Source organism: Erinaceus europaeus, chromosome 12, assembly GCF_950295315.1.
Source record: "Erinaceus europaeus chromosome 12, mEriEur2.1, whole genome shotgun sequence".
Lineage (NCBI taxonomy): Eukaryota > Metazoa > Chordata > Mammalia > Eulipotyphla > Erinaceidae > Erinaceus > Erinaceus europaeus.
The window spans coordinates 55,298,846-55,309,702 of NC_080173.1; the positions used below are offsets into that span (position 1 = coordinate 55,298,846).

General features: G+C 53.7%; 1 protein-coding gene across 18 annotated transcripts in view; it reads left to right on the forward strand.

Moving 5' to 3' along the window:
- The window catches only part of CACNA1G (calcium voltage-gated channel subunit alpha1 G), a 69,617-nt gene extending 59,227 nt beyond the window's left edge, over positions 1-10,390 (forward strand). For 7 of the 18 annotated variants that reach the window (XM_060203728.1, XM_060203731.1, XM_060203733.1 and 4 more), the window contains 8 exons: positions 1,033-1,166; positions 1,453-1,523; positions 1,667-1,745; positions 1,840-1,961; positions 2,314-2,667; positions 7,024-7,201; positions 7,478-7,647; positions 9,351-10,390. In XM_060203728.1, the coding sequence (XP_060059711.1) occupies positions 1,033-1,166; positions 1,453-1,523; positions 1,667-1,745; positions 1,840-1,961; positions 2,314-2,667; positions 7,024-7,201; positions 7,478-7,647; positions 9,351-10,073 (1,831 nt within the window). In that variant the 3' untranslated portion in view covers positions 10,074-10,390. Of the gene's footprint in view, positions 1-1,032; positions 1,167-1,383; positions 1,524-1,666; positions 1,746-1,839; positions 1,962-2,313; positions 2,668-3,264; positions 3,409-5,337; positions 5,473-7,023; positions 7,202-7,477; positions 7,648-9,350 lie in introns of those variants that run through there. The other 11 variants (XM_060203738.1, XM_060203739.1, XM_060203740.1 and 8 more) reach the window with 4 other exon arrangements.
- The last annotated feature ends 467 nt before the right edge of the window (positions 10,391-10,857 follow it).

Sequence of the window (10,857 nt, forward strand, 5' to 3'; positions counted from 1 at the left end):
GAGCCCTGATGGTGGGGGTTAAAGTGGGAGGCACCATCCATAACCTGGGAGGTAAGAGAGTATGGAAAAAACTTGGCAAGACAGGATATGGGGGACACTGGCATCTGGAAATCAATGTGGCCTAGTCTGGGGTTTAAGGGCACAGAGCCTGGAGACAGACTGTCTAAACCAGACTCAAATTCTGGTTTCACCACTTAGTAGCTGGGAGTCTTCAGTAAGTTGGCCTCTCTGCCTCAATTTTCTTATTTGTATACTAACACATAATAAGAATATCCCCCATCTCAGGGGCCAGGTGATGGCACACTTGGTTGAGCACACATACTACAATGTGCAAGGACTTAGGTTCAAGGCCCCAGTCTCTACCTCCAGGGGAGGAAACTTCACAAGTAGTGAAGCAGTGCTGCAGGTCTCTCTCTCGCGCCTTTTTTTTTTTTAACAATTTTTTATTATCTTTATTTACTTATGAGATAGAGACAGCCAGAAATTGAGAGGGAAGGGGGTGATAGAGAGGGAGAGAGACAGAGAGACACCTGCAGCCCTGCTTCACCACTTGCAAAGCTTTCCCCTAGCAGGTGGGGACTGGGGGCTCGAACCTGAGTCCTTGTGCATCATAACATGTGCACCCAACCAGGTGCACCACCACCCAGTCCCCTCTCTCGCCCTTCTATCTCCACCCCCTCTTAATTTCTCTTTCTTTCCTATCAAATATAAGAAAATGAATAAAATAAAGCAACATATATTAAATAAACCATCACCAAGTTGTGATCTTTATGAATTTGTAATGCCCCTCAAGCAGTGTTTGGTGCACAGTAAGCACCAGGAAAGTGCTAAATAGAGAAAAAGCAGGGGCCCTCAGGTACCATATAGCAGCTCCTGGCCATGAGGCCAAGGATGAGTAGCTCAGAGAGGCTGGAGCAGCTGGCCCTCACCCTCCTTTCCTTGACCAAAAACCAGTCCTGCTATTGCCACAGCCTCCCCTTTGCCCACAGTGCCCTCCCCCCAACTCAGGGAACCATGTTCTGGGCTTTCCAGGTGGAACCAGCTGGACCTGGCTATCGTGCTTCTGTCCATCATGGGCATCACACTGGAGGAGATTGAGGTCAATGCCTCGCTGCCCATCAACCCCACTATCATCCGTATCATGAGGGTGCTGCGCATTGCCCGAGGTGGGTTCTGAGTGCCTGCTCACAACACCCACCCTCCCAGGGTGCCTGAATCCAGGGGGAGATAGCTCTGTGGTAGACCAGGGACTGCATGGGTGTGGATTTTCTTGGATCTGCCTCCCTCTCTGTGCCAAAGGGGAGGTGTGGGAGCTGGACCGAGAGTGGGGGTGGAACCGTGGCTGGCTAGGGGGAGGGTGGCCATCCTGCCTGTCCCAGCCAGACCCTGCCTCTGCCTGCTGTGGGACCTGGGTCCCGGGGGACCGGCTCACGATGGTGTCCTGTTCTGCAGTGCTAAAGCTGCTGAAGATGGCGGTGGGCATGCGGGCGCTGCTGGACACAGTGATGCAGGCCCTGCCCCAGGTAGCTGGCAGGTGGGGGTGGAAGGGAAGGAAGGAGGGGGCCTTTTGGGGGAGGATGAGGTGCTCCCCAAAGGGGCAGGGGGCTCCCTGAAGCTGGCTGGGAGATGTAGCAGCACCTCTTTCATTTCTTTTCCTCTTTTCCAGGTGGGGAACCTGGGGCTGCTCTTCATGTTGTTGTTTTTCATCTTTGCAGCTCTGGGCGTGGAGCTCTTTGGAGACCTGGGTGAGTTGGGGTGGGAAGGACAGAGGGCTGGGGACTGGGGGCTCAGGGGCTCTGGAACTAACTCAAGCCTCTCTCATCTTCCCTCCTCCTTCAGAATGTGACGAGACCCACCCCTGCGAGGGCCTGGGCCGGCATGCCACCTTTCGGAACTTTGGCATGGCCTTCCTGACCCTCTTCCGAGTTTCCACAGGTGACAACTGGAATGGCATCATGAAGGTGAGAGCCCATGGAAGTGGAGAAAACCAGGCCTGGCTCAACCCCTGTGGAGACACCCCCACTTCTTTAGTCAAGATCCCTTGGCAGGATGAATTGGCTGTGAATAAAAGCACATGGCCTTCTACCCCCATGCTGGAACTATCTGGAATCCCTCTCCCCAGGACCTGGTCTGATTCACACCTCTCAGTTCAGTGTCTAATGTTCTTCTGCCCCCCTCCCCAGGACACCATAACTCCCCCATCCTGCCCATCTTTCTCCTCCTCCAATGCTCTATGACACCGGTGACCCCATTTCCCATGACAGCTCCTGTCACTGTCCTCCCCAGCCTCACTCCTCCAACCCACCTCTCCAGGACACTCTCCGAGACTGTGACCAGGAATCCACCTGCTACAACACAGTCATCTCACCCATCTACTTTGTGTCCTTCGTGCTGACGGCTCAGTTCGTGCTGGTCAACGTGGTGATCGCAGTGCTGATGAAGCACCTGGAAGAAAGCAACAAGGAGGCCAAGGAGGAAGCCGAGCTGGAGGCTGAGCTGGAGCTCGAGATGAAGACACTCAGCCCACAGCCCCACTCACCACTGGGTAGCCCCTTCTTCTGGCCTGGGGTTGAGGGCCCTGACAGCCCTGGTAGCCCCAAGCCTGGGGCCCCACATGCCACAGCCCACATGGGAGCAGCCTCCCACTTCTCCCTCGAGCATCCTATGGTGAGCACCCATCCCTGCTGCAAGGGGGTGTGGGGGTAAGGGGTAGCTAGATAAGAAGAGTTACAGGGAGTCCAGAGGGTAGCATAGCAGACTCTGGGGCTCTTTCTGGAACCTTCTGTGACCTCCTGCCTCAGTGGGGATGGGCAAGTATCCCCTGTTCACCCTTGCACACCCAACAAGCCATCAGCATGTGTTCTGGCACCTTCAGACCCTGCCTCCAGCCTAGCCTGACTCCTACATTCAAGGCTAAGTTTTCTGTTTCCTTCCTGTTTGCTTTTTCTTTTCATTTTTTCTTCTTTTCTTTTTTTTTTTTTATCCTTGCCCAACCGTTCTTTCCTTCCCACCCTTTAATGGCCTATTCCATCTGTTAATCCTTTTCCTTGATCTCCTCTTCACTTCTCCCTCTCCTTGTGGGTCCTTCTCATCTTCCTTCTCCCTCCTCCTCCTTATGACTGTGTGTGTGTGTGTCCTGTGTCCTCCTCCTCCCTGTGTCTCTTGCCAATTCACTGCCACCACTGCATTTTCCATCACACTGTCCCTCTCCATGCCACCTGCTCCCCTGACTCTTGGCTCCCTTCATGGGCTGGTCCTCCCCAGGACAGACAGCTGTTTGACACCATATCCCTGCTGATCCAGGGCTCCCTGGAGGGGGAGCTGAAGCTGATGGACGAGCTGGCAGGCCCCGGGGGCCAGCCCTCTGCCTTCCCTCTCGCCTGCAGCCTGGGTGGCTCCGACCCACAGGTTACTGTGTGCCCCCTCCCCCAGCCCCTGTGCTGTGGCCCCTCCCCTGACCGTGCTGTATTGGGCTGTGCCATGCTGTGCCGTGCTTCTTGGGGGGGGGGGGGCGATGTTTTGTGCCCAGTGGGTGTCTGGAGAAAAAGCAGCCTCATAGCCTCAGCTGAACTTTGGGCCTGGTTGTGGGCAGCAAGGGTTTGTCTAGGTGAAATCCACCTCTGAAACAGATCTGGGAGATAATGGTGCTAAGATTGCACTTCTGAGGGAGAAGGCTGGGTGTGGGAGGCATGTAGAGGGAGCGCTGGTCAGAAAGAACCTGCTAGAGGAAAAAAGGGGGGTCTAGAAGACAGGTTGGCAACAGGGCCTTAGGAGTGGAGGAAGCTAGCTGCTTCTAGATAAGAAGAGTCTCTGGGGACAATGCAGCTGGGCAGGGGACCCATGGAGGGACATGTGTTAAGACATAGTTTGCTCTTCTCTGCCTCCAGCATCCACCCTCACCTTCTGCTTGGTGGCTTTTTAAGCCATGGAGCCCAGGAGTGTGATGAATCCTGTCACAGTCAGTGGCTTCTGGCCTGGTCCTGAGAGAATGAACAGGAGGGTCCAACTTGAGGATAAACTCTGGAGGGGGCTGAATGTGAACTAGAGCTTGGTTTCTGTCCCAGTATCTGCTCCCCCAATTCCATCTAAATGTAAATCTGCTACATTTTGAGGTCTTTTGGTCATTTTCTCTTGTGACCTGTTTACCTATCTGATCCTCTCCACCTGCCAGGTAGGGGCTGCAGGGAAGCCCTGGGGTGGGGGAGGGGGGGAGAATCTGGAAGGAAGGCAAGGAGCTGGGTGTTAGCCAGAGATAGGAAAGCCTCATGTTCCATGGGCCCTTCTGGGTAGAGGGATAAGGGTGCAGAGAGGTCCCCAGTGCCTGGGACACCTGTAGCCTGAGCCAAAGGAGTGAACATCAGTGCTTGCATGGAAGGGACTTTGTTACTGAGTTCCTGGCCTCTTGCTGGGATTCACCTCAGATTAGATGCAGATCTGAGTCTGGCAGTGACCTAGAATGATCAGGGAGAGTATCCATGCCCAAGGCCTCCGTATCTCATCGGAAGCTTTTGCGGGGGAGTGCTGGGGGAGAAGCAGGTATGAGAAGAAAGTGGCTAGGGCCAAGTGCTGAGAGAGATGGCCCTGCCACCACCCCCCAGGTCCTGTAGCCCCTGAAGCCCCCCAACCCATCCCATGTAAAACAGTCTGCTGAGGCAGTGGCAGCTCACCAAGGCCGGCAGGAGGAGAGCATCTCCCAGAGCCAAGCTGGAGAAGGTGGCGTGCTGCCGGCAAGCGGAGGAGGGCCCAGGAGGGGAGAAGCCAGAATCTGGGGGCAGGCCAAGTCCTACCAGGCTTTTGGAAGTGGAGAGAATAGGCAGAAAACAGTCATCAGATTGGTGGCTTTGTCCCTAGTGCCCCCCACGCCACTCTGTCTGTGCTGAGAGCAGAGAGATGCTTTGCTGGCACTTCTCTCTCCCTCTCTCTCTCTCTTTCTTCTTTTTTTTCTATCTCTCTCTCTCTTTCTGGCATCATCTCTATGAGAGTTGAAAACCCTCCCCCCCTTTCGTGCCCTCCCTGGGTGGTAGTAGTGTGGGAGGGGGCTGTTGAGATTCCTGGGGTATCTTTAGAATTTATTTCTGTGTCTCCTGCTTTGTCAGTGTTTGCTCTGGCTCTTTGGTGCTTGCTGCAGCTTCTCTGATCTGAGTGGGGATTTGGAGGGGGAGTGCTGTGGATTAACTGGAGAAAGGGGGTGGGCAAAGAGAATGAAGGCCTTCCCTCCCCAACCCCTGGTGCTTTGTGAAAAGGGGAGTGTGTGTGTGTGTCCGTGTGCGTGCGCGCGCGCGCGTCCCTGTGCACTGTCCTGGTTTCTTATGCCTGATCATCTCTCTCCCTGTCTAGATCCCTCTAGCTGAGATGGAGGCTCTGTCTCTGACGTCAGAGATTGTGTCTGAACCATCCTGCTCTCTAGCTCTGACGGATGACTCTTTGCCTGATGATACTCACATACTCTTACTTAGTGCCCTGGAGAGCAATGTACATACACACAGCTCCTCACTGCTCCCCCAGTTTCCCTAGGGGCCGGGCTGGCCACAGGGCTCCAGATCCCTCCATCTTCTCCTGTTACCACTAGACAGCCCTTACACAGCCCCCCAACACACACACTCCCTGTGGAAAGTACTAAGTGCCCCAAGCTCTCCCCAGGCTCTGCTGGCACATGCTTCATACGGACAAAGAAGTCAGAGAAGGTTGAATATGGGCTCTTGCACCCAGGGGCAACAGTTGTGAGAGGGTTAACATAGCCATCCAAGAGAGACACAGCCCCCAAACTGAGTTAGCAGCAAGCAGTTGGCCCAAGGGGCTGCCTGGATGCATCCAGGTTCTGTATTTGGAGCCCTGTGCAAGCCAGCCCTCCCCTCCCCTGCATCCCTCCCCCCTCCTCTCCCCGACATGAGCCATTTGCCACCACATAGTGGGGAAAGCTGCATCTCTGCTGTCACCACCATGCTCTTCTCCAGCTGGGGGAACTGTCCCTGTCTGTCACTGTCCCTGTGTGTCCCTGTATGTCCTGGGGACAGGTGTGTGTTTTGATAGCTTCTTCGCCCTATCCTGGCTCCTGGGCCCTTTATGACTGTGAGAAGACCCCTCCACTTGGCATTTAAGAAGAGGCAAGAGTCCCTTCTTCATGGCAGAGCTCAGTTGGGCAGGGACTTACAACTGGGGTGGCCAGTGGAGGTGAAGAAGAAAAGCATCCAGATTCTCTTTCAACACAGGCTCCCTGATCTGCTGGTGCTGCCTGACTGGTTGGCCCAGTGGGGAGAGCCTCTGAGAATGAGGAATGGGCAGGGTGATGGAGAAACCTCGACGCTCTTCAGCTGAGATGGAAGGCTGATGAATACCTTCTTTTAAAGAGAGTCCAAAGGCTCATTGCCATCCCCAGCCCATCTGCTGAAAGAGACCAGAGCTCACAGTGCCCTGGTCCTGCCTCTACCCTCCACATACCAGAGTCAGTATGTCACCAAAGAAGAGTGTGACAGAGGGGGGTGGGCCAACTGTGACATCCCCTAATGGCCATTCAAACTGCAGGAACCCAGCCATGCCCAGTGCTAGATACTGGAGAAGCAGCTGCTGCCCTGTGGGGGCCGGGTTGCTAGCCTCCTCCCTGGTGGTGTTGGTGGTTGGGGGGGGGGGGTCCTTTCCTCTGCCCCCCTCCTCCCAGTCCCAACACAGGGATTGGAGGAGTCTTGTTCATACTTCTGTACTGTGCTACTTATAGCCCCTTTGACACTTCCACATCCCTCCACTATTCCCCACCCCCAGGTGCTGAGATGATGCAGAAGAGATAGTTTTTCAGGGACAGGGCCTTCTACCCACTCCCCTTCTTGTGTATGGGGGTGGAAGGGGCCCTCTGTGTGTCATCTCTTCTCCCCCCGTCACACTCATCCCATCCCACCTTGTTTGGGGAGGGGATGGGGGGTCAGGGTTTGGGTGTGGGGGGAAGGCATCTGGCTTCTGTTGTCTAGCCCTGCCTCAGTTACCCAATCCAGTTGCCCCCTCTTTCTCCTACCTCCCTTGTTCCTTTTGCAGATGGAGCCCCACACCAAGGAGGTGCCTGGCAGGCTAGGGCCAGACCTTCTGACTGTGCGAAAGTCAGGGGTCAGTCGGACGCACTCCCTGCCCAACGACAGCTACATGTGCCGAGACAGGAGCCCTGCTGAGGGGGCCCAGGGACCCAGGGTCTGGGGCCTCCCCAAAGCTCATTCAGGTACCAAAATGGGAGCAAGCTGACTCAGCTCACATGAGGACAGCCCCTTATTGGCCCTTAAGCTCAGTGCTGATCTGAGGGAGCAGTGGGGAGACTGGGGCTACAGGAGGTCGTCTACCCTGGGTTGGGTGACTTTCACTCCAGGGTGAGGGTGATGTGGGGGGCAGAGGCCCTGGTGTGGAAGGGAGAGTGGAAAGGAGGGGTTGCTGGTAGGGGGCCAATCAGGCTGACCTTCCAGCTCTTTCTTCCTTCTTACCGTGCCCCCAACCCACACAGGCTCCATCTTATCCGTGCACTCCCAGCCAGCAGACACCAGCTATTTCCTGCAACTTCCCAAAGATGCCCCCCATATGCTCCAGCCCCATAATGCTCCCACCTGGGGCACCATCCCTAAACTGCCACCACCAGGCCGCTCCCCTTTGGCTCAGAGGCCACTCAAGCGCCAGGTGAGCAACGGTGGGAGGTGGGCAAAAGCCTGGGGACTGGCCTCTGTGCTGGTGGTGTTGGGGGTTGTCACTGCCATCCTTCCAGCAAAATATTTTCATGTACTTATGAATGTGCCAAGCTTAGTTCTAGGAACCAGAGTCATATACTGAGCTCTAGTTATTAGGAACATAATAGAGTTTGTGTACACACACACACACACACACACACACTCACACAACTTTGCTTCTCTTGAGGACTATGCAGACCCAAGAGGGTTTCCAGAGGATACACATCAAGTTGGAGGTAGAATCCAAATCTCTAGACTCTTTCCCCCAGATCAAAGCTGCTTTCCTATTTTCTTTTCTATTCTCTTTCTCTTTCTTTATTTCTTCCTCTCTTTATTTCTTTTCCTCTCTCTTTTTCTTTATTAAGATTTATTTATTCATTAATGAAAGAGAGGAGGAGAGAGAACCAGAGCTTCCCTCTGGTACATGCAATGCCAGAGATTGAACTCAGGACCTTATCCACTGTTTGCTCGTGGGCAGCACCTCCCTGTTTTCGAGACTGAGCTAAAGGTACCTTCAGCTGAACCTAAGCCCACCTGCCAGAGCCCACACTGCAGAGGCAAAGGGAAGAGGCTCAGGTAGCCTGGTGGGGCTTGTCTGCCCCACCGGGTGACAAGGCCATGGTATGCCCTTACTTGCAAGCTTGGCTCCATGCAAATCTGCTCAAGTCCACACACTTGAAGAAGCAGGCACAGCTGGCATCCATCCTGCAGCTGTGCACCAATCAGTCCTGCATATGCCAGGCCTGGGGACACAGCCCCCGCCCTCTGGAGCGAGGGTCTGTAGCATACTGTCAGATTTTTGCAGTGACAGGTCATAGTTGCCAGCGTGCCAGGAGGACAAAGAAGGAAGGACAAGTTTCACCTAAGGGCATTCACTAGTCATAGAGGACCTGAGCCCATAATGGCCAGGAGAGCATGCCACTCAGGAGGGTTAGTCAAGATCAGAAAAGTAACGTATGCAGGTTGGGGAGACAGCATGATAATTATGCAAAGTAACTTTCATGCCTGAGGCTCCAAGGTCCCAGGTTCAATTCCCTGCACTACAATAAGCCAGCGCTAAACAGTGCTCTGGTAAAAAAAAAAAAAAAAAAAAAAAACCAAATAAATAAGATAAATAAAAAGCAGGAAGGAGATTTATTTATTTATTTTTGAATAAGAGAGAACTAGAGCATCACTCTAGCATATGAAATGTCCCAGATCAAACTCTGGACCTTGTGCTTTCAAATCTAATGCTTTATCTACTGCACTACCTCCCTGACTGAGAGCTGTAGAAAGCTATGCCTGGGCAGGAGTAAATAATACAGGTGGGGGGGAGGGGGGTAGATACCGTAATGGTTATGCAAACAGACTCTCATGCTTGAGGCTCCTAAATTCCAAGTTCAATCCCCCACACTACCATAAACAAGAGCTAAGTAGTGGGCTGGTAAAAACAAACAAACAAACAAACAAGCTATGCCTGCAAGCCAGGGAGGGTTGGGAGGTACAAAGGAAGTCAGACTGTACATGCCTTCATCTCTCAACTAGAGCAGATACTGGCACCCTTGTTCAGGGTGTTCTTGCTCTGTGGAGGGGGACAGTGGAGATCTGTGGTTTCCAAAGTGGGACAGTCCTTCAGGGAGATGTCCCTGCACTGAACCCCTCCCACATCCCATACAGGCAGCAATAAGGACTGATTCCCTGGACATTCAGGGCCTGGGCAGCCGGGAGGACCTGCTATTGGAGGTGAGTGGGCCCTCTCCACCTCTGGTCCGTGCTTCCTCCTTCTGGGGCTACCCTCAGATGCAGAAACACTCCCAGAGCAAGATCTCCAAGCACATGCCCTGGCTGGCCCCCGGCTCAGGCCTCCAGCCCACCTGGGGCAAGGGCCTGACAGAAACCAGAAGCAGCTTAGAGCTGGACACAGAGCTGAGCTGGATTTCAGGAGACCCTCTGCCCATCAGCAGCCAGGAGGAGCCCTCCTCCCCAAGGGACTTGAAGAAGTGCTACAGTGTGGAGGCTCAGGGCTGCCAGCGCCGGCCTGCATCCTGGCTGGACGAGCAGCGAAGGCACTCCATCGCGGTTGGCTGCCTGGACAGTGGCTCCCAGCCCTGCCTGGGCCCAGGCACCTCTAACCTGGGGGGCTACCCTCTTGGGGGCCCTGGGAGCCGACCCAAGAAAAAACTCAGCCCTCCCAGCATCTCCATGGAACCCCCGGAGAGCCAGGGCACACGGCCCCCTCCCAGTCCTGGCATCTGCCTCAGGCGGAGGGCTCCGTCCAGCGATACCAAGGATCCCTCAACCTCTGGCCCCCCTGACAGCATGGCTGCCTCACCTTCCCCAAAGAAAGATGTGCTGAGTCTCTCCGGTTTATCCTCTGACCCAGCAGACCTGGAGCCCTGAGTCTTGCCCCACTCTCTCACTCACCTTTCTCCATTGGGTGCCAAATCCTAGCTCCTCCTCCTGGGCTGTGTTGCTGAACAAAGTTCCACCGGGGACGCTGAGGAGGCACTCCTCCCTGTTCAGTGGCACTGGCCACCAGCAAACAGGAATTTCCAGAGAGTTCCACGCAGTGGCCCTGGCCACTCTGGCTCTGGGCACAAAGAGAGAGGCCCAGTGTAACTGAGGTTCCTGACACTTAGGAGCTGTTGAGAGAAAGCAATACGTTTGTGCAGAATCTCTATGTATATTCTATTTTATTAAATTAATTGAATCTAGTATCTGCGGGATGTACAGCATTTTGTGACTGAAGAGACCTGTTTCCTTCTACTTTTATGTGTCTCAGAATATTTTTGAGGTGAAGGCGTCTGTCTCTTGGCTATTTTAACCTAAAACAACCAGTCTAGTTATATTCCCCCCTTCTTGCAAAGCACAAGCTGGGACCACAAGTGCATTACAGCCCTGCCGGTGGCCCATCTTCAGCAGAGTGTGATAACCATTTTGGAAACTGTCATGTAACTTATTTTCTCCTTGAAGCTTGTCATCATTTTCTGTAGGAAAAGCGAGAGAGAGAGAGAGAGAGAAGAGAAAAAAGAAAAAATAATAAGATTTTACAAATGAAATGGTACCTTTTTATATATACACACATATCTATATCTATATATCCATATATCTATATATAATAAAGTCATTTTCCAAAATAAAAAAGCTAATCACGGTCCAGAATAAAAGCAAAAGGGGCATAGGT